This window comes from Pezoporus wallicus, unplaced genomic scaffold, assembly GCF_028554395.1.
Source record: "Pezoporus wallicus isolate ANWC-B61680 ecotype Strahan unplaced genomic scaffold, APGP_CSIRO_Pwel_v1 contig_8783, whole genome shotgun sequence".
NCBI classification, from domain to species: Eukaryota; Metazoa; Chordata; class Aves; order Psittaciformes; family Psittacidae; genus Pezoporus; species Pezoporus wallicus.
The window spans coordinates 213,399-233,724 of record NW_026638848.1 but is presented as its reverse complement, the minus strand read 5'-3'; the positions used below and the strand labels follow the sequence as shown (position 1 = coordinate 233,724).

Sequence of the window (20,326 nt, the reverse complement as noted above, 5' to 3'; positions counted from 1 at the left end):
CCAGCCCTCTGGTACTGGCTGTGCTGAGCGCAGTGGGAAGCATCGGCACAGGGAGAGTTTATTCCAGCCGGAGCCAGGATCAGTGTGGGGGGACCTGGAGCTGGGCTGGGGGCTCCAGAACCCCCAAACCCTGAACCATCAACCTGGGGCAAGGATGGAATGGGGTGGGAATGGGGATGAGACGGGACGAGGATGGGGATAGGGATGGGGTGAGACGGAATGAGAGGGGATGGGGATGAGGACAAGGATGGGAATAGGGATGGGGATGAGGTTGTGGATAGGGATGCTGCCGGTGCCGTCGGTGTTGCCGGGGCTCACGGGGGGCCGATGCTGCTGACCGTGGTGTAGCTGAACTTGGAGAGTGAGGCGCTGGTGGCGGCAGCGGCCATCTCGTCGTGGCGCGCATGGCGCGGGCAGGGACGGTGCCGGCAGCAGCACGTGGCCAGGAACGCGGCGCGGAACCGCCGGTTCATAAAGCAGTAGATGAGGGGGTTGGCGCAGGCCGAGGTGTAGGACAGGAGGTGGATGAAGGCGATGGGCGTCCCCGAGAGCGCCCGCTGAGCTGCGCGCGGGCTGAATGCGCGCCACGTGTTGGCAGAGAAGATGGGCAGCCAGCACAGGAAGAACATGGCCACAATCACCACCAGCATGCGGATCACGCGCCGCTTGGCCACCAGCTTGGCCTCTGAGCTGTTGACGCGTGCACGGTCCTGCTGCGTGCCCAACGCCCTCAGCTCCAGTGCGGCGCCCGGGCGGGACAGCTGCAGGTAGCACCCGTCACCCTCGTCACAGGCAGGGGATGCCTCATCCCCACCGCCACCATGGTGAGCTGTGGGGCAGGAGGGACACGGTCGTGGCCATGGCACTGTGGGGACCCACTGCAGTCTGTGTGAGCAGCCCCTCACCTGCAGCATCCCCTTTGATGTCCAGCTCAAAGCGGATGCCCCGGTAGAGCTCACGGGAAATGAGCCCATAGGCCACCATCATCACCACACCCGGGATGAAGAACAGGATGAGCAGCAGCAGGATGTACCTGGGGGCGCAGCACCGCTTGTGTCTCATCCCATCCCCATGCTCATCCCCCACCTCTTCTCATTCCATCCCATATCATTCTGTCCCTATCTGATCCCATCTCTTCCGCAACTCATCCCATCCCCATCCTAACTCACCCCAATCCCATCCCCATCACATCTCATCCCACCCCATTTCCAATTTACCCCACCTCATCCGCATCCCATTCCCATCTCATCCCACTCCCATTGCCACCCCTGCTCCATGCTCCCATCCCTGCACCCGGCTCTCACCAGCCCTGGCGCACGTGCTCGCTGGGCCAGCGATGGGTGCACTGGGTGGTGAGAGGCCTCACGCCGTGCGCTGCGGAGCGCGTTGTGCTGTACACGGCGTAGGGCACCATGAGCAGCGCCGCCGCCAGCCACGTGCCCGCGATGACGCGACACGCGTGCGACCGCGTCTGCCAGGCCCGCGACTGCAGCGGCTTGCAGATGGCACTGTAGCGCTCCAGCGCGATGGCCACCAGGCTGAACGTGGACACCGACACCGACACCCCTGCAGCACCGCACGGGCAGCGCGTCAGCGCCCTCGGTGCGGCTGCGGTGTCACCCGCTCCAACCAGCACCACCCAACCGTGTCCCCGTGGCCTCCTCTGGCCCTGGGCACGAGGGGGGTCACTTGCTGGCTGTTGACCAACACTCCCAGGTCCTTTTCGTGCTTCCCGCCTGGAGCATTCCATGGGGTTGTTGCAGCCCAAGTGCAGGACCGGGCACTTTGCTTGCTGAACCTCATCCCATTGGCTTCACCCCATGCATCCAGATCCCTCTGTGGAACCTCCTCCCCTCCAGCAGCTCAAAGCTCCCACCCAACTTGGTGTCGTCTTCACACTGACCACGAATGTCCTCAATCCCCTCATCCCAGCCATTGGTAAAGATATCAAACAAGCAGGATGCAGCAACCAATCCCATCCCTTCCCATCCCATCCCTTTCCATCCCATCGCATCCCACCCCTCTCATCCCATCCCATCCCCTCCCATCCCATCCCATCCCTCTCATCCCATCCCATCCCATCCTATCCCATCCCCTCCCATCCCATCCCTCTCTCATCCCATCTCATCCCACCCCATCCCTTCGCATCCCATCCCATCCCATCCCCTCCCATTCCATCTCATCCCATCCCCTCCCATCCCATCCCATCCCTCTCATCCCATCCCATCCTATCCCATCCCCTCCCATCGAATCCATATCATCCCATCCCATCCCATCTCATCCCACCCCATCCCTTCCCATCCCATCCCTCTCATCCCATCCCTCTCATCCCATCCCATCTCTTCCCATCCCATCTCACCCCACCCCTTCCCTTCCCATCCCACCTCATCCCACTGGATCCCCACCCCACCCCATCTCATCTCATCCTCATGTCATCCCACCCGACCCCAGCCCAGCCCACGCTCCCGGCACTGCTGTACCCATGAGGTAAGCCATGAGCTTGCAGACGGCCTCCCCGAAGACGAAGGAGCCCATGATGGCGGGCAGGAGGCTGAAGGGCATGCAGCACAGCGCCAGGAGCAGGTCGCTCAGCGCCAGTGACAGCAGGAAGCAGTTGGTGACGGTGCGCAGGCGCCGGTTGGCCACCAGCACGGCCACCACCAGTGCGTTCCCCCCGACGCTCAGCGCGAAGATCAGCCCATAGAGCAGCACCCGCAGTGCCACGTCCAGCTCTGGTGGTGCCACCGCAGCCAGGGCACCGGCACAACCGGAACAACCAGGACACAGCATCAGCCACAGTAACCAGGACACGGTGTCAGCCAGGGCACGGCATCAACCGGCCAGGGCACCGGAACAACCAGGACACAGCATCAGCCACAGTAACCAGGACACGGTGTCAGCCAGGGCACCGCATCAACCGGCCAGGGCACCGGGACAACCGGGACACACCGTCAGCCAGGGCACGGTGTAGGCACCCAGCGCCGCCCATGGGGCTGACAGGAGGCACCGGGAGTGAATTGGGGCGTACTGGGGTGCACGGGAAATGCACAAGGGGGCACTGAGAGAACACTGGGGTGCACCAGGGGGCACCAGAAGGCACGGGGAATGTACCGGGATGCACCGATAGGCGCAGCAGCATGCGCCAGGAGGCACTGGGAAAGACCGGGAGGCATCAGCAAGCACTGGAAAGCACGGGGAGGCACCGGGAAGCAATGGGGGGTGCATTGGGGTGCACCAATAGGCACGGCAGCATGCATTAGGATGCACCGGGAGACACAGGGAGCAGACTGGAGTGCAGCAGGAGGCACGGAAACATGCGCTGGGAAGCGCCGGGAAACACAGGGAGTGCACCAGGATGCATGGGACCGGGGACCGGGGCCGGGGTGATGCAGCGGTGCTGGGGCTGCACCGGGATGAGCAGCGGGGGGAACCGCGGACATAGAGTATGCGGATGGGAGGCACCGGGGGGAGCAGGGAGTGCACTGAGGGGCACCGGCAGGCACAGCTGCATGCACCAGGAGGCACCAGCGTGTACCGGGAGGCACCGCGGGTGCAAGGGAGTACAGCGAGGGGAACAGGGAATGCACCGGGAGGCACAGCAGGATGCATTGGGATACACCGGGGGGCACCGCGGGGCACTGGGACGCACGGCGGGAAGCATTGGAGTGCGCTGGGAGACACGGTGGGATGCACCGGGAAGCCCCAGCAGGGACAGCAGGGTGAACCGGGAAACACCGAGAGGCAAGGCAGGATGCATTCGGATGCACTAGGAGGCACGGCAGGATGCACTGAGGTGCATCAGGAGGCACGGCGGGATGCACCGGGAAGTACCGGCGGCATAACGGGATGCACTGGGATGCACCGGGAAGCCCCGGGAGGAACGGCGGGATGCACCGGGAAGTACCGGAGGCACAGCGGAATGCATTGGGATGCACCGGGAAACACCCCCCCCCCCCCGGTGCAGGCGGGGGGGAGCTTCCCGGGGCTCACGGCGGCATCGCAGGGTCCCCCCTGTCCCCTCCCGCCCGTTCTCGTCCCGCCCGGTCTCACCTCGGGGCGCCGGCGGCCCGCGGAGGCCCCTGCGGAGCAGGTCGCAGGCGGAGCCGTTGCCGCTGCCGGAGCCGTTGGCGGGGCCGTGGCCGGGGCCGGGGCCGGGGCGGCAGAGCAGTTCCTGCAGAGACTCGTTGAGACGCGGAGGGTCCATGGCAGCGGCGGGGCCCCGTCAGAGCCGCCCCGCGCCCATCACCGCGGCCCCGGGCGGCAGCTCCGCTCGGCTCCGGGAGACCGGGAGAGTGACCGGGAACGGCGGCGGGGGCGGGGCAGGCGTGGGCGGGGCCAGGGCGGTGGCAACCGTCACCGTGGTGTCTGACACCGTGTGCCCATCCCGTGTGATCATCCCTTGTGTCCATCCCTGTGGTGTCTGACACCGTGTGTCCATCCCAGGTGTCCGTTCCATGTGTCCATCCCCGTGTGTCCATCACTGTGGAGTCCATCACTGGTGGCTCCCATGGTGTCTCCTGTGGGTTTGCCTGTGGGTCCCATCCCTGTAACTATCATGTTTTTATCCCCATCACTATCTTTATCCCTGTCCTTGCCCCTGTCCCTGTTCCCATCCCTCTCTATTGCTATCCGTAGCCTTATCCCTACCTTCATCACTATTCCCATCCCTGTCTTTCCCTGTCCTTATCTCTGTCCTTATCCCTACTGCCATCCCCATCCCAGTCCCCATCCAGCATTCCTATCCCCATAGCACCGTCCCTGTCCCAACCCCATGTCATCATCCTACATCCCTGTCCCCATCCCTGTCCTTACCCCTGTCTCCTTCCTGATCCCCCTCCCGTCCCCATCCCAATCCTGATATTGATCCCATCCCATCCTGCTGCTCTCTTGCCATTACCAGGCTCCAGCTTTTGGGTCCCCCCATGCTGCCGTCACACCCGCAGGACCCCAGAGCTGGAGGGGCAAAGGTGGGACCTGGGGGGGGACCCTGCACCTTGGGGGGATGCTGTGACATGGGGGATGATATGGCCTGGGGGGGGGGGGGGGGGCTGTGCTTTGGAGGCATGCTATGACCTGGGGTGACCCTGAGCCCCAGCAGGATGCTGCGCCCTGGGCGCTGCACCAGGACCCTGCCCCTTGGCCTGTCCCCCCCTGGCCTCTGCGTCCCGGCGCTGCCGCAGCCGCCGCTCGAGGCGCTGCACCCGCAGCCTCAGGTGGCCCTCGGTGGCCTCCAGCTGCGCCACCAGCGCTGCCACTCGCACCCGCAGCTGCGCCAGGGCCTCCTCCAGCCCCTGCGCTCGGAGCGCGGCCGCTGCTGCCGCCGCCTCAGCCCCGGCGTCCAGGCGCCCCGTGAGCTGCAGCAGCCGCCGGCCCTCAGCCTCCAGCGCCGCACGCGCGCCAGGGAACTCTGCCAGGACCTGGAGCAGGTCCTGCTTGGAGAGCAGGAACAGCTCCGAGTGCCCCACGCTCACGATGTCAGCCGTGCGCCGGTTCCCGCAGCGGTTCCCTGCGGGGCGGGAGCGGCGCTGACCTACTGCTGGTCTCCATACTGACACACAGTGACCCACGGTGCCCCAGCGCTGACCCACACAGTGACCCACACAGTGCCCCACGCTGCCTCACTGCTGACCCACACAGTGACCCACAGTGCCCCACGCTGCCTCACTGCTGACCCACACAGTGACCCACACAGTGCCCCACGGTGCCCCAGTGCTGACCCACACAGTGACCCACACAGTGACCCACAGTGCCCCACGGTGCCCCAGCTGACCCACACAGTGACCCACACAGTGCCCCACGGTGCCCCAGCGCTGACCCACACAGTGACCCACACAGTGCCCCACGGTGCCCCAGTGCTGACCCACACAGTGACCCACACAGTGCCCCACGGTGCCCCAGTGCTGACCCACACAGTGACCCACACAGTGCCCCACGGTGCCCCAGTGCTGACCCACACAGTGACCCACACTGCCCCACGCTGCCTCACTGCTGACCCACACAGTGACCCACACAGTGCCCCACACTGCCCCAGTGCTGACCCACACAGTGTCCCACACTGCCCCACACAGTGACCCACACAGTGATCCCTACTGTCCCACACTGCCCCACTGCTGACCCATACAGTGACCCACACAGTGACCCACACTGCCCCACTGCTGCACCACACAGTGACCCACAGTGCCCCACACGGTGACCCACACAGTGATCCACACTCTCCCACACTGCCCCACTGCTGACCCACATTGACACACACTGACCCACACTGCCCCACAGTGACCAACAGTGACCTACATGACACACAGTGACCCACTGCTGACCCACACATTGACCCACAGTGACACACACCTGGTGCACAGTGACCCACATTGCCCCACAGTGACCCACTGCTGACCCACACTGCCCCACAGTGACCCACTGCTGACCCACGCTGCCCCACAGGGCCGCCCCCGCCCCCCTGCGATGCTCACCGGGGATGTGGATGAGGCTGAGCTCCCCGAAGTACCTGCCCCGGCCCAGCACAGCCACGGGGGTGGCGCCGTCGTCGCCCAGCACGGCCACGAGCCCGCTGCGGATGAAGAACATGTGCCGGCCCACGTGGCCGCGGCGGCACACGGGCTCCCCGGGGCCGTAGCCCTGAGCCCGCAGGCGCAGCACGAGGCGCCGCAGGACGCCGCGCTCGCAGCCACGGAACACGCCGACGCGGCTCAGAGCCCGCAGGTGCGCCGCGGCCGCCAGCTCCTCGTGCAGCGCCCGTGGCAGTGCCCGCAGCGTGCTCTGCTCCACTGCCAGTGCTGGCTCTGGCCGCCACCGCTGCAGGCGCCGCCGCAGTTCCCCAGGCCCCAGCAGCTGCCTCACGGCCGCGGCGTCGCAGTGCCAGGCTCCGCGCGTGGCTCCCACCACGGCGCCGATGCTGCCGGTGATGGTGGCGAAGGCCAGGACCCCCAGGAGGAAGCTGAAGGTGGCGAAGAGTAGCTCGGGCACGCGGCGTGGTGTCGGCGTGTCCCCCACGGTGGCGAGCAGCAGCGTGGCCGTGTAGAAGCTGTGCAGGTACCGGCGCCAGACGCCGGTGCTGCTGGGGCAGACCCAGGCGTCGGAGCCGAGCCCGAGGCGCACCGAGAGTGCGAAATAGGCGCAGGCGAGGCTGTGGAGCGCGGCCACGGCGCCCAGCAGCAGCGCGGCCACGCGCAGGCCACCGGGACGTGCCGCCCGCGTCTCGCGGCGCTGCCAGGCCTCGCACAGGCGCCGTGCCCGCAGCCACCGCGTGGCACGAGCCTCCGGGCGCCGCCACAGCAGCTCCAGTGGTGCCGATGATGCCACGTCCCACCAGAACGAGCGGGACCAAAGGTACCGGCGGCGGATGCGGACCCGGTCCCGCACCAGGAGCCCGTCCTCAGGGAAGGCTGTGGGGGGAGAGCAGTGGTATGGGGGGGGAGGCAGTGCAGGAGGTGTGGGGCTTTGGGGGTATGAGATGATGGCGGTGTGTGGGCTGGCATGGGGGTGGTGTGAAGGGCAGGCGTGGGGTGGGGCTGGGGGTATGTGGGGCAGGTGTGGGGCACTATGGGTCACTCTGTGGGTCGCAGTGGGACAGAGTGGGGGTCCCTGTGGGTCACACACCCGTGTGGAGCCTCACGCCGATGTCCCCCAGGTACAACACGTCACTGAGGGTGTCCAGGCCCAGCCACAGCCGTGGGAGCTGGTCCTGCACCTCCGGGAAGCACAACCTGGAACCCGCACCGTCAGCGCTGCCACCAGCACCAGGACCCCCATCACCCCCCGTGTCCCCTCTGTCACCTGCAAATGGGGACAATGAAGTTGTAGAGGATGGGCAGCACCATGACCGTGATCCACCAGTAATACCGGTCACCGGAGGGGTCCAGCGTCCAGTTGTGGTGGGGCTCGGGGCTGCTGGGGGGTCAGAGGGACATCAGGGGCCACCCTATGGTGGTCACTGACCTCACCAGCCCCATCATCAGCACCCACCCGGCTCCTGCTCACCACCAGAGTTGCCGCCGGAGCCACCGCAGGCACAGCCGGTGGCCGGTGCTGCTCATCCCGTGCCGTGGGTCTCGGTTCCTGCTCTCGGTACCAGTGCTGCAGCCCAGCAGTGACACCGAGCTTGTCCCCAGGCACCGTGACGCAGCCGCCAGCGCCCTGGCAACTCCGGTCCCTGCGGTGTCACCGGTGGAGCCTGGGGCCGGGGCCGGTGCCCATGGCCGCGGCTGCTCCAGGCACGGTGGCAGCTCCCGGTATCTGTCTTAGGCTGATGGAGCAGAGCCCGGGGTGCCCGTTATGGGGGTGCCCAGTGCAGGGGTTCCTGTCGAGGGGGTTCCCGGTGAGGGGTACGCAGTGTAGGGGGGTGCTTGCTATGGGGGTGCCCACTGTGGGGGTGCCCTTTGAATGGGGGCTCCGGTTGTAGCGGGGTGCTGTGTGCAGGCGGTACCTGGTGTAGGGGGTGCCCAGTGCAGGGAGGTTCCCATTGGGGGTCCCCCGTGCAGGGGACGCCCGGTGGAGGCAGTCCCTGGAGCAGGGTTCGTGGTGCAGGGAGGGTCCCCGTGCAGGGGACGCCCGGTGCAGGCGGTCCCTGGAGCAGGGTTCGTGGTGCAGGGAGGGTCCCGTTGCGGGGGCTCCCGCTTTAGGGTGCTCCCTGCTCCCAGCCGCTTCCCCGCTCCCGTCCCCAGCGCCCCTCGACCCACGCGACTCCCCAGGGCTCAGGCCCCGCCTCCCCGGCTGGCCCCACCCCGTGCTCAGAACAGCCAATGAGCGTGGTCAAAGAGGCAATGGGCGGGGTCTACCTGACAGTGGGCGTGGTGACCCTGACACGGGGCGTGGCCTATGCCGGCGGTGGGCGTGTCCTGCGCGTCCGGCGCGCCGGGCGGCGGCGGGAAGATGGCGGCGGTCGTGCGCGGCCCGCGGGGGGGGCGGCTGGTGAGCGGCGGGGCCGGGGGAGCGGAGCCGGGCCGGGGCCGGGGCCGGGGCGGGCCGGGGCCTGCGGGCGGGGAACGGGCGGGGACCCGGCTGGGAGGGGCCCCGCGGGGGACCCGGGCCGGGGGGACCCAAGGTGGGGCCGGGAGCGGGGCCGGGCCTGGGCCGCGCCGCGCCGCCGGAGTCGAACCGGGCCGCGGCCGGTACCGGGGCTCGGGGCCGGGCCCAGCGTCCGCCCGACGCCTCCTCGATCCCCTCAGGGTCGGCGCTGACGGGACGGAGCTGCCGTGACCTTGACCCCAGGTAGGCGGCGGCGGGATCCGGTACCGGCCCCCGCTCGTACCGGGGCACCGGGTCGTGCCCTGTGCCTGCCCCGGGCACACGCGGGGACCGCGACAAGGCCTTTCCCGGGCTACCGGGACCCTGCTCCGGGCACGGGGCTCCGGCTGTTCCGGGGCACCGGCCCGGGGATGTGCACAGAGCTGCCCGAATGGGGCTGCCATGGGGCCGGTATCTCCCGGCTGTGCCGGGGCTCGTCCCGGTGTCTGTGTGCCAGTGGGCACCGGGAATCACCCGGCACCACGGGAGAGGCCAGAGCCATGTCCTGCAACAGGGACACGTGTTGGGATGGAGCGAGGATGGAGCCAATGGGATTGAGGTGGTTGGGATGGAGCTGATAGGATAGAGCCAGGTAGGGTGGAGGTGATGGGATGGAGTAGGATGGAGCCGGGGTGGCCGTCCCAGTTGTCCCATTATCCTGGTTGGGTGCTGGGAGCTTCCCCCATGCTGGGGCTGGGCTGCTCCCAGTCCAAAGTGCAGGGCTGGGAGCGCCACTGGCACCCGCCCATCCCCTTCCTCGTGCTGTTCCCGGTGCTCTGGCACCGTGCGGTCACCTGGCTGCTCCATCCCGTCACCGCCAGGCCTGGCCTGGGGCCACCACGTGCTCCATGGCACCGGCTGCTGGGTCCCAGTGCTCCCTGTGCTGCCGAGTGGTGCCGGGGTCAGAGATGGAGGGATGGAGATGGAGGAGATGGAGATGTTGGGATGGGGTTGGAGTGATAGAGATGGAGGGATGGAGGTGGAGGGATGGAGATGGAGACCTTATGGGGTTGCCCTGTCCTTGTGGTCTCTGAGCCACCGCTGTCCCCACAGTGCAGCCCTGTGTGCCACCAGCATGGGGTGAGTGTCCCCGTGGTGGCAGCCCCGTCCTGGTGCCATTGAGCGCGTTGGCCATGGAGCGGATGAGCTGGCTGTCCAAGCTGACACCGCGGGCGGGTGGGCAGAGGCCCCCCCGCAGCACCGGCGCCACCAGCCCCGTCACTGCCGACCCCGAGACCTGCCTCATGGTCTTCAAGAACCACTGGTCCCAGGTGAGCTGTGGGGACATGGGAACACGGCACAGGGATATGGGGACACGGCACTCAATGTGGCCACCAGGCATCTTATCATGTCCCACCACATGAGGACATGGACCCTGGCACCCAGTGTTGCCACCACATGTCATGTCAGGGCTCTCCACTGCTACGTGGGGACATGGACCATCACAGGGACATGGCATGGGGATGGGAACCCGAGCACCCAGTGCTGCCAGCATACGTCATGTCCCACCACCACATGGGGACATGGACCGCTCTGTGTCATGTCGTGTCCCGCCACCAACATACATAGACCCTTGCATTCAATGCTGCTGCCACCATACCTTGTGCCATGTCGTAACCATGGGGACATGGCACTTAGTGCCACCACCATGTGTCACGTCCTGTTCACCACCACAAGGAGACATGGACCACCATGGGAATGGGGACTGTGGCATCCCACCCCGCTGCCATGTGTCGTGTCGGGTCCCACCACCACACGGGGACATGGACCCCGGCACTCACCGATCCCCGTCCCGCAGGTGCTGCGGGTGCTGGAGCGTGGCGGCTGCCCCCCGACCCCGGATGACGTGGCAGCAGTGCGGAACCACTCGCTGCAGATGCTGCAGCTGTTGGCAGAGGAGCGGCCGCGGGCGGGCGTGGCGCAGCCGGGACCCATCCTGGCGTTCGTGGCGCAGGAGCAGGTGCTGGCGCGGCTGCTGCGCTGGCACGCTCGCAGCGGCTTCCCCGAGGAGCAGCGCCTGGAGCAGCTGCGGCTCTACGAGGTGCTGCTGGCGCAGGCGCGGCAGGCGGTGCTGCGGCACGGTGCCGTGCGCGCCCCGCTCCTGCGCCTCCTGCGCCTGTGCGCACAGCCCTCGTCCCCCGCGCTGCAGCACGGCCTCGTCCTCCTGCTCAACCAGCTCTGCGTCTGCGTGGCCAAGGAGCCTGCCATCCTGGAGCTCTTCTTCCACAGCCCCTCTGAGCAGGGCCCCGCCAACATCATCATCTTCTCGCTCCTCGTCCCCTTCATCCACCACGAGGGCGTCCTGGGGCAGCAGGCCAGGGATGCGCTGCTGCTCATCATGGCCATGTCGGCCAACAACCACGCCGTGGCCAAGTCCATCACCGACAACTCCTACTTCTGCCCGGTACAGATGGAGAACTGGGAGATGGGGGTGGAAGGATGCGGATGAAGGGGATGGAGGTGGAGGCGATAGGGATGGACAAGATGGAGGTGGAGGGATGGAGATGGAGGGGATGGAGGCAGAGGAATGGAGAGTGGGTATGGAGAATGGAGATAAGGTAAGGGGGATAGAGAGGGTGGAGGCGGAGGGGATGGCAGTGGAGGGGGTGGAAATGGAGAACTTAGAGGATTCAAGATGTCAGGGTGGAGATGGAGAGGATGGAGATGGAGAACGTGGAGGATTCGAGATGTCAGGATGGAGATGGAGAACTTGGAGGGATGGAGATTGGACGAAGATATTGGGTTGCGATGTCGGGATGGGATGTTGGATGCAGGTCTCCATGCCTGTGCCCGTGTCCCCACAGGTGCTGGCCGCGGGGCTGAGCGCTCTGTACTCGTCGCTGCCGCGGCGCCTGGAGGTACCAGGTGACGAATGGCACCGGCTGCGGCGCCGCGACTGGCTGGGGGTGGCCCCGCTTGTGCTCTTCATCAACAGCCTTGAGTTCTGCAATGCCGTTCTTCAGGTACTGCGCGGGGGGGAGGTCCAGGGAGGGCTGCGGGGCAGGAGACCACTGTGGGGCTCGTGACTCTGCTGTGGGTCTGGCCATGGCCATGCTCCTTGTTTCGTGCCCCACAGGTCGCCCACCCACTGGTGCAGAAGCAGCTGGTAGAATACATCCACAACGGGTTCCTGGTGCCCGTCATGGGCCCGGCACTGCACAAGGTGAGTCCCACAGCCCCATGGACCCTGCCCCATAGACCCTGCCTCCCAGCTCCTGCCCCTGGGTCCAGGGCCAGCCCCAGCCCCACGATGCCGTGCCCGCAGACATCGGTGGAGGAGGCGGTGGCCAGCACCGCGTACCTGGAGCTGTTCCTGCGCAGCGCCAGCGCTCCGGCGCTGCTCCGCACCTTCCTGCGCTTCCTCCTGCTGCACCGCCACGACGGCAGCACCATCCTGGACACGCTCATTGCCCGCATCAACAGCAATGCCCGGGTGAGTGCCGGGGCTGCCCTGGGGGCTGCCCCACAGACTGCCCCCGGAACCTCCCACAGCGCCCTGAGCTGCTGCCCCACTGCAGGGCTGCCCCATGGACACCCCAATGGACTGTCCAGCCATGGCCCTTCCCCGCTGCGGGGCTGCCCCATGGCGCTGCCCAATGGGCTGCCCCACTGCATCCCCTGATGTGGCGCTGTCCCCAGCTCTGCATGGTGTCCCTGAGCCTCTTCCGGACCCTGCTCAGCCTCAACTGTGAGGACGTGATGCTGCAGCTGGTGCTCAGGTACCCCCCCTGTCCTGACAGCACACACTTGTCCCCCCAACACATGTCCCCCTGCATGTGTGTTCCCCCCACACACGTGTCCCCTGATGTGTGTGTCCCCCAGGTACCTGCTGCCCTGCAGCCACCTCATGCTGAGCCAGAAGCGGGCGGTCAGAGACCTGGACATCTATGGCAGGACGGCTGCCAAGTTCCTGTCCCTCATCCCACAGTGCTGCCAGCCCCAGAGCCCGCCCCTGCCCCCCCGTGACCAGGAACCGGCTGCCTGGAGCAGGGGTACGGAGCCAGTGTCCCTGTGTCCCCTGGTCACCCATATGCCAACCCTCTGTCCCCTGGGCTGCCAGATCACCCCATAGCCCAGCCCTGTATCCCTCGGGCTGCTGGGTCAACCCATATCCCAGCCTTGAGCTGCCTTTGTGCTGTCCCAGTGTCCTTTGGGCTGCCAGGTCAACCTTTATTCCCATGCTGAGCCTGGTGTTCCTTGGGTTGCCAGGTCACCCCCAGTCCCAGTCCCAGCCCTTTGCCCTCCCCACAGGTCCTGGCAGCCCCACCACGGACGCAGCACCGGCACCGGCGCCGAAGCCGTCCACCCCATCCCGTCTCTCCTTCTTCATGCGGCAGCACAATGCGGCGAGTGACGGCAATGGCGCGGCCCCGCGCTCTCCCGGAACCCCCTCTGGCAGCCCTGGGCACCGCGCTGGGAGGTGGGATGAGGTGTCGGAGCTGGACGGGAATTACCTGGAATACTTGCGGGACGCGCGGCACAGCATCGACCGCTGCGCGTGGGCCTGCCGCGTGTGGTCAGCGCCCTACGATGGCGAGGAGCCGCGGGGCGATGGGGACGGGCTCCCCACAGACACCACTGCCCCACGTCCCCCATCCCCACGGACAAAGAAACGGGGTTTGCCGGAGGGACCCCCCGGTGGTGGCGCCGGTGACACCGGCACGGCCGGGCCCAGCCCCGAGCGCCGGGAGTCGGGGCCGGTGGTTAACGGGACGCATGTGCCGGCGGCTCCGGGCCGGCCCGAGGGCGATGTGGTGGTGAAGAAAGTTCGGCGGCGGCAGCGGGAGGAGGAGGAGGAGGAGGAGGAGGAGGAGGACGGGGGCGAGGGGAGGCCCCGGCCGCGGGAGCCGCTGCCCGCTGTGGACTCGGTGCTGGACGAGCTCTTGGCCAACGCGCCCGCGGAGCCCAACGGCGGCACCATCGAGGCCTTCACCGAGGAGCTGCAAAGGCTCGAGGCCAGGATGAAGAATGGCAGCGATGGGGACGATGGGGATGAGGGGGCCACTGAGCCCCACGATCCCCCCAAAGTGCCGCATGAGGAGGAGGAGGATGAGGAGGAGGAGGAGACCTTCACCAGCTTCACCAGCCCCCCCCCGCGGCCACCGGACCCGCTGGCACAAGCAGTGGCTTCCCCGCCGCGAGCTGTGGGGCCGCCCCCCAACCAGCCCTTCACAGGTGAGCCCATGGGGTGGTGGGGCTGCCCCATAACCAGCCCCTCACTGGTGGGACAGCGGGATACGAGGCTGCCCCAAATCAGCCCTTTGCAGCTGGGATATGGGGTTGTACCAGAGGGTCACAGTGGCCACAGGGTTGCCCCCAGGCAGCCCTCCATAGGTGGGATGTGGGTATGTGGAGCTGCTCCAACCAGCCCTTCACAGCTGGGAGATGGGGTTGTACCAGGGGGTCGCACTGGCCACAGGGCTGACCCCAGCCAGCCCTTCACGTGGGGGGGTCCCACTGCCCATGAGCCCCCCCCCGCCTCGCGGTGGTGCCGGTGGCTCCAGGTGCCGGTGTCGGCTGAGCCGCCGCTGCCGGCGCAGGTCCCTTCGTGTCGGCGCTGCTGGCCAAGCTGGAGAACATGCCCCACAACTCGCTGTACGTGAACGTGCTGCTCACGGGGCTCGTGGCCCAGCTCGCCTGCTACCCCCAGCCCCTGCTCCGCTCCTTCCTGCTCAACACCAACATGGTTTTCCAGCCCAGCGTCAAGTCCCTGCTGCAGGTACCGGTGCGGCATTCGCTTGGGGCCCTGGGTGGGTCCCAGGTGGGGGTCCCAGCCCCTCCTGTGCCCTCTGCTCCTGCCGCAGGTCCTGGGCTCCGTGAAGAACAAGATCGAGGCGTTCGCGGCCACGCAGGAGGATTTCCCGGTGCTGCTCTTCAAGGCCAAGAAGTACCTGATCGGGCGGCTCGAGGGCACCGAGGGCTCGGGCACAGGGACTCCCCCTCGGCGCAGCGAGACCCCGGGTGAGGACATGGGATGGGGACAGGGGTTGGGGATATGGGTGGGGATATGAGATGGGGACCCTGAGGCGACACGGGATGGGAATATGGGGTGGGGACACTGATGGGACAGGGGGTGGGAACATCGGATGGGGATGTGGGATGGGAGACATGAGATGGGGATACAGGATGGGGACACTGATGGGACATGGGATGGGAGACGTGGGATGGGGATATGAGATGGGGACAGGGGATGGGGACACTGAAGGGACATGAGATGGGGATACAGGATGGGGACACTGATGGGACATGGGGTGGGAACATGGGATGGGGATGTTGGGTGGGAGATACGGGATAGGGGAATGTGGGATGGGGGATATGAGGTGGGGACCTGGGAAAGGGATATGGGATGGGGACATGGTGGAGGGATGTGGGGATATGAGATGGGGACATGGGATCGGGATGTGAGACATGGGATGTGGGTATATGAGATGGGGACATGGTGTTGTACAGGGGCTGGGCACTGTGTGGGTCCCCGCAGTGGGTCAGGGGGTGTCAGGGGTGCTCGGGGCACTGGCCTCCCGCAGTGTGGGGGCGTCCATGCCCCCCCCTGACTGTCGGCCCCAGCCCGCAGCCGGCGGCCGTCGCTTGGGGAGCTGCTGTTGCGGCCCAGCTCCAGCCCCACGCGGCTGCGGCTGGGCCCAGCACCGGGGCCACGGGCCGGGGGGGGCGCAGGGGGCCCGTGGCCGTGGGGCGAGCGGCAGAGCCCGGCGCTGCGCGTGCGGAACGGGGTCTACAGCGCCGTCATCTTCAGCGAGTTCCTCAAGGAGCTGGCGGCCATCGCGCAGGCTCACGCCGTCACCTCGCCCTTCCTGTGCCAGCCCCCCGAGGGCGAGCCCCCCCTCTGACCTCTGCAGCCGGGGGGCAGTGGCAGGGCAGGACCCTGGCCCCCTCCATGGGTGGCTGCAGCCCTGGCACCCACCAACTGCTCGTGGGGCGCACTGGGGGGTTGTGGGTGCCCTGGGAGGGGTGTGGGGCGGGTGCATGGGGGGGCTCTGGGGGTCAGACCCAGCTGCAATAAAGGGGCTGGTTTGTTGTTGAGGCTGCGTCTGCTGCTGCCTGCGCCGGGGGGACCCAGCAATGGGGGTGTGGGGCTGCCCCCCCAAGCAGTAGAAGGGGTGCAGATGGGACACACACACTGGGGTGCACGGGGGGGGGTTGACATGGAAGGTGTGTGTGGGGGGGTGTGACACAGGGGAGGGTGGTTACTGAGGTGCAGGGGGCACACCTGGGTGCAAACACCCTCCAAGGAAGAAGAGCAGGATGACGATGATGTTCTCTCACACCACGTGCTGCGCTCCCCCTGCCAGGGACAGGGTTGGGAGCAGTGGCAGCAGTAGGTGAGGGACTGGGCAGGACCCAGGGGGGGCTCTGGGGGAGACGCTGGGGCTCCATCCCATCGGAGCCGGTTGGATGCTCCACGTGGCACCACTTGATGTGGTGGAGCAAACAGGGTTGGGATGGCAGGAGCTGCCTGAGCACAGCCTATGGGCAGGACGGTGACTGGAAGCCAGAGGCAGAGCACAAGGATCCCTTGTCCATGTGGATCCAAGCCCTGGCTCTCCACGGGGCTGGTTTCAGACACGGACCCAGAAGCCTTCATGGCGACACCTTCTGTGGACACGGCCCAGCCCTTCTGGTGACATCCTGTCCCCCTCACACCTTATAAGGGACAGCAGAGAGTGGCCTCCAAGAGGCGTCTCCATTGCTCTGCTGGCCACAGCACCTTTCCCCACCCTTCCCAGTAGGAACATCTCTGCTCCGGTCTGCTCCACTGGATCAAGCCCCAGGTCCGCCTCCCCAAGGATGACATGAGCCTCCTGGTGCCCCGAGGCTGGAAAACCAGGATTTTGCTGGGATCCCATCTGGGTGATGGGAACATCAGGATCTAGCAGCTGCTGCGATGGAGCCTCTGAAGCCTTCTGCAGCACTTGGAATCATGGAATGGGTCGGACTGGAAAGGACCTTGAAGCCCCTCCAGCTCCAACCCCTGCCATGGGCAGGGACCCCTTCCACTAGAGCAGCTCGCTCCAAGCCCTGTCCAACCTTGAGCTCTTCTCCAGCCCCACTCCATGGCTCTCTGACAGACACCCCGGTGCCCCCGTGCCGCTCCCCCTGGCACCACCACACACAGGGACCTTTCCATCACGTTTATTTCTGCAGCTGCTGCCTCAGAACTTCTGGAACTGCTTCTTGGTGCCCGCAGCTTTGGTGACCTTGAGCACGTTGAAGCGCACGGTCTTGCTGAGGGGCCGGCACTCACCCACCGTGACGATGTCCCCGATCTGCACGTCCCTGCACAGACATTCCTGGGATTGCAGCCGCTCCCGACTCCCCTCCCCACGGCCTCTGGGCACCACTGCCCGGTGCCCCCCAGAGACATGCACCAGAGGCCACCTCAGATGAAGATCTAAAGTGAGCTGGTCTGGTTTTGGAGCCCCAAGGGGAGCTGTTGCCCCCATGGAGCCCATCGCTCCCCACTGGGCTGAGGCTCAAGAGGGGCTGAGGGATGAGCATGGAAGGGAACCCCGCAGTGACGGGGAGATTTCCTCCTGGTCACACAGGGGTGCCTGGAGGATGCTAACCCCTTCTTTAGGTGGACAAGGGAGGCTGTGACACCTGCATAAGAGGCTCAGGACTTGAGTGGTGGACAAAACCCACCAGCTCTGAGCCCATCCTCAGCCTTTAAGTGAGGAACACGGGATCATCATGGAATGGTTGGGGTTGAAGGGATTTTAAAGCTCATTCAGTTCCAACCCCTGCCACGGGCAGGGACCCCTTCCACTGGAGCAGCTTGCTCCAAGGCCCTGTGTCCAACCTGGCCTTGAACACTGCCAGGGATGGGGCAGCCACAGCTTCTCTGGGCACCCTGTGCCAGTGTCCCACCACCCTCGTGCTGAAGAACTTCCTAACTCCCCACTAACTCCTTGGGCAGGTTAAAGCCACCCCCTTGTTATCTGTGACCTGATCAGAACCTGTCTCTGGTTCAGCAGTTGCCACTGGCGTTGTCAGCAGGCCCGTGCTGGGGGGCTCTGAAGACCATCGTGAGATTGGACATCACCACCAGAGGCAGGTTCCGGGTCAGACGGGGCCATGAAGCCACGTGGAGGTGGGCACTTGCTGGGTTCCATACCAGGGGTGGGCTCAGCGTTGGTGTCAGGCAGTGCTCAGCAGTGTGGAACAGTCTGGTGACCCCCCAACCCCCCCATGGGGCCAGCAGGTACCTGAAGCAGGGTGAGAGGTGCACGGACATGTTCTTGTGGCGCTTCTCGAAGCGGTTGTACTTGCGGATGTAGTGCAGGTAATCCCTGCGGATGACGATGGTGCGCTGCATCTTCATCTTGGTCACCACACCTGGGACAACAAGGACAGGGTGGTTACACAGTCATGGAGTGGGATGGCCTGGAGGGAGCTTAAAGCTCCTCCAGCTCCAACCCCTGCCATGGGCAGGGACCCCTTCCACTGGAGTAGCTTGCTCCAAGCCCCTGTGTCCAACCTGGCCTTGAACACTGCCAGGGATGGGGCAGCCACAGCTTCACTGGGCACCCTGTGCCAGCGCCTCAGCACCCTCACAGGGAAGAGCTTCTGCCTAAGAGCTCAGCTCAGTCTCCCCTTGGGCAGGTTAAAGCCATTCCCCTTGGCCTGGCCCCACAGGTCCTTGTCCCAAGCCCCTCTCCAGCTTTCCTGCAGCCCCTTTAGGCACTGGAGCTGCTCTCAGGTCTCCCCTTCAGGAGCCTTCTCTTCTCCAGGCTGACCCAGCCCAGCTCTCTCAGCCTTTCTCCAGAGCAGAGCTGCTCCAGCCTACCAGCAGCTCCATGGATCAGCAGGATGAGGACAACCCAAGGCTCTCAGCACCCACCCATTTCTCCTCCCTCACCTCCAGAACAAGCTCTGGCAGATCCCTTGGGGGGCTCTGAAGGTCTCTGCCACAATGGACGGGGCTCTCCTCCTCACCCCCAGGCTCCAAACTTCACATCTGATTCTAAACCACATCATTTCTTCCTAAGCCCCTCGAAGCAGAGCCTGATACGCTCCCTCACACCCACACTGCCTGGCCCCAGCATCTGCCCAGGGCAGCAGCACATCTGGCAGGACCCCACCATGGCCGGTTCCTCGGGCTGGGCATCAGCAAAGCCACATGGCACTGTCAGCAGAGCCCCTTCACCGGGGGGCTTGGAAGACCATCGTGAGAGAAAGACATCACATGCTGCCCGAGGACCTCACTGGGGCTGCCAGGAGCTCCAGGACAGAGCATGAGCACCCATGGGTGCTGCCCCTCGAGGAACCACCACTCACCCGAGAGGATGCGGCCACGGATGGACACGTTGCCCGTGAAGGGACACTTCTTGTCAATGTAGGTGCCCTCAATGGCCTGCAGAGAGAGGAGTTAGCAGATGGATGAGAAACGCTTCCAGGACCACGCGTGGCCAGTGTCGGGGAGCGAGGGCACCCGTGGTCGACGTTAAGGTGACACCAAGTTGGGTGGGAGCCTTGAGCTGCAGGAGGGGGGAAGGCTTCACAGAGGGGTCTGGGCCCATGGGATGAGGCTGAACCAGGCTCAGTGCTGGGACCTGCCCTCGGGCCACACCCCCCCCCCGGAGTGCTCCAGGCGTGGGGCAGCAGGACCCGGTGGTGCTGGTCACCACCTGCAGGAGCCAGCACCGAGCCCGGGGCTGGATGAGGGCCCTGGGTGGCCTGGGCGGTGCCGGGGGTGGTGGGACACGCCCTGCCCCACGTCACCTCCTTGGGGGTCTTGAAGCCGAGGCCGATGTTCTTGTAGTACCGGGGCAGCTTCTCCTTGCCACCCTCGCCCAGCAGCACCCGCTTCTTGTTCTGGAAGATGGTGGGCTGCTTCTGGTACGCGCGCTCCGTCTGCGGGGAACGGGAACGGTCACGGGGGGCACCGGGAACGACACCGGGGTCCTGACCCCAAGGCCGGGAACGGCACCGGGATCCTGACCCCAACGCCGGGATCGGCACCGGGATCCTCCCCCTGACCCCGGCGGCTCCGGGGCCCCATCGCCGGGCCCGGCCCCCCGGCAGTCACCACCCCCGCCTCACCGCGGCGCTCAGGCCGCTCCCGCCGCCCGTCTCCGGGCCGCAGCCGCTCCGTGCCGAGGCCGAGCGGGCTCCGCGGTGTGTCCGGAGCACGCCCGCGGGCAGGCTCCGCTCCGCCCCTCACCTGCGTGTCCGCCATCTTGGGCCGCGCGGCGAAGAAGAGGCCGCGAGCCTCCCGCGGAGCCTTTTATCCTGGAGGGCGCCGGAAGTGGCTTCCCGGCGGCGCGGGAGATGGACGTCACTTCCTGCG

General features: G+C 66.4%; 4 protein-coding genes and 2 non-coding genes across 8 annotated transcripts; 1 reads left to right on the top strand and 5 right to left on the bottom strand.

Moving 5' to 3' along the window:
* Positions 1–29: 29 nt before the first annotated feature.
* On the bottom strand, positions 30–4,384 carry CCKBR (cholecystokinin B receptor). The gene is made up of 5 exons (XM_057412670.1): positions 4,051–4,384; positions 2,481–2,732; positions 1,305–1,566; positions 906–1,033; positions 30–829 (listed from the first exon to the last, which is right to left on the bottom strand). Exons 1-5 carry the CDS (start codon positions 4,202–4,204, stop codon positions 315–317), a joined length of 1,311 nt encoding a protein of 436 aa, XP_057268653.1. The 5' UTR covers positions 4,205–4,384; the 3' UTR covers positions 30–314.
* A 682-nt stretch (positions 4,385–5,066) lies between these two features.
* Positions 5,067–8,051, bottom strand: CNGA4 (cyclic nucleotide gated channel subunit alpha 4). The gene is made up of 5 exons (XM_057412656.1): positions 7,996–8,051; positions 7,792–7,905; positions 7,615–7,721; positions 6,468–7,400; positions 5,067–5,506 (listed from the first exon to the last, which is right to left on the bottom strand). Exons 1-5 carry the CDS (start codon positions 8,049–8,051, stop codon positions 5,067–5,069), a joined length of 1,650 nt encoding a protein of 549 aa, XP_057268639.1.
* A 759-nt stretch (positions 8,052–8,810) lies between these two features.
* Positions 8,811–15,931, top strand: FHIP1B (FHF complex subunit HOOK interacting protein 1B). Of its 3 annotated transcripts, none has more exons than XM_057412666.1 (13): positions 8,811–8,925; positions 9,183–9,225; positions 10,075–10,292; positions 10,820–11,425; positions 11,826–11,984; positions 12,098–12,184; positions 12,287–12,454; positions 12,661–12,740; positions 12,844–13,013; positions 13,273–14,196; positions 14,562–14,740; positions 14,826–14,982; positions 15,586–15,931. In XM_057412666.1, the coding sequence occupies exons 3-13, from the start codon at positions 10,155–10,157 to the stop codon at positions 15,864–15,866; spliced, it is 2,949 nt and encodes a 982-aa protein (XP_057268649.1). In that variant the 5' UTR covers positions 8,811–8,925; positions 9,183–9,225; positions 10,075–10,154; the 3' UTR covers positions 15,867–15,931. The 3 variants fall into 3 exon arrangements, with proteins under 3 accessions (XP_057268649.1, XP_057268652.1, XP_057268651.1); XM_057412669.1 differs by lacking the exon at positions 15,586–15,931 and having other exon boundaries at positions 14,562–14,616; positions 14,717–14,740; positions 14,826–14,976; XM_057412668.1 differs by lacking the exon at positions 9,183–9,225 and having other exon boundaries at positions 8,820–8,925.
* Positions 15,932–17,153: 1,222 nt separating this feature from the next.
* RPS11 (ribosomal protein S11) lies at positions 17,154–20,290 on the bottom strand. The gene is made up of 5 exons (XM_057412705.1): positions 20,201–20,290; positions 19,759–19,890; positions 19,315–19,390; positions 18,243–18,372; positions 17,154–17,313 (listed from the first exon to the last, which is right to left on the bottom strand). Exons 1-5 carry the CDS (start codon positions 20,213–20,215, stop codon positions 17,190–17,192), a joined length of 477 nt encoding a protein of 158 aa, XP_057268688.1. The 5' UTR covers positions 20,216–20,290; the 3' UTR covers positions 17,154–17,189.
* LOC130600979 (small nucleolar RNA SNORD35) lies at positions 17,996–18,084 on the bottom strand. The gene has a single exon (XR_008972560.1). It is a non-coding gene; the product is annotated as a small nucleolar RNA SNORD35 (small nucleolar RNA).
* LOC130600980 (small nucleolar RNA SNORD35) lies at positions 19,135–19,227 on the bottom strand. Its single transcript, XR_008972561.1, has one exon. It is a non-coding gene; the product is annotated as a small nucleolar RNA SNORD35 (small nucleolar RNA).
* Positions 20,291–20,326: the final 36 nt, after the last annotated feature.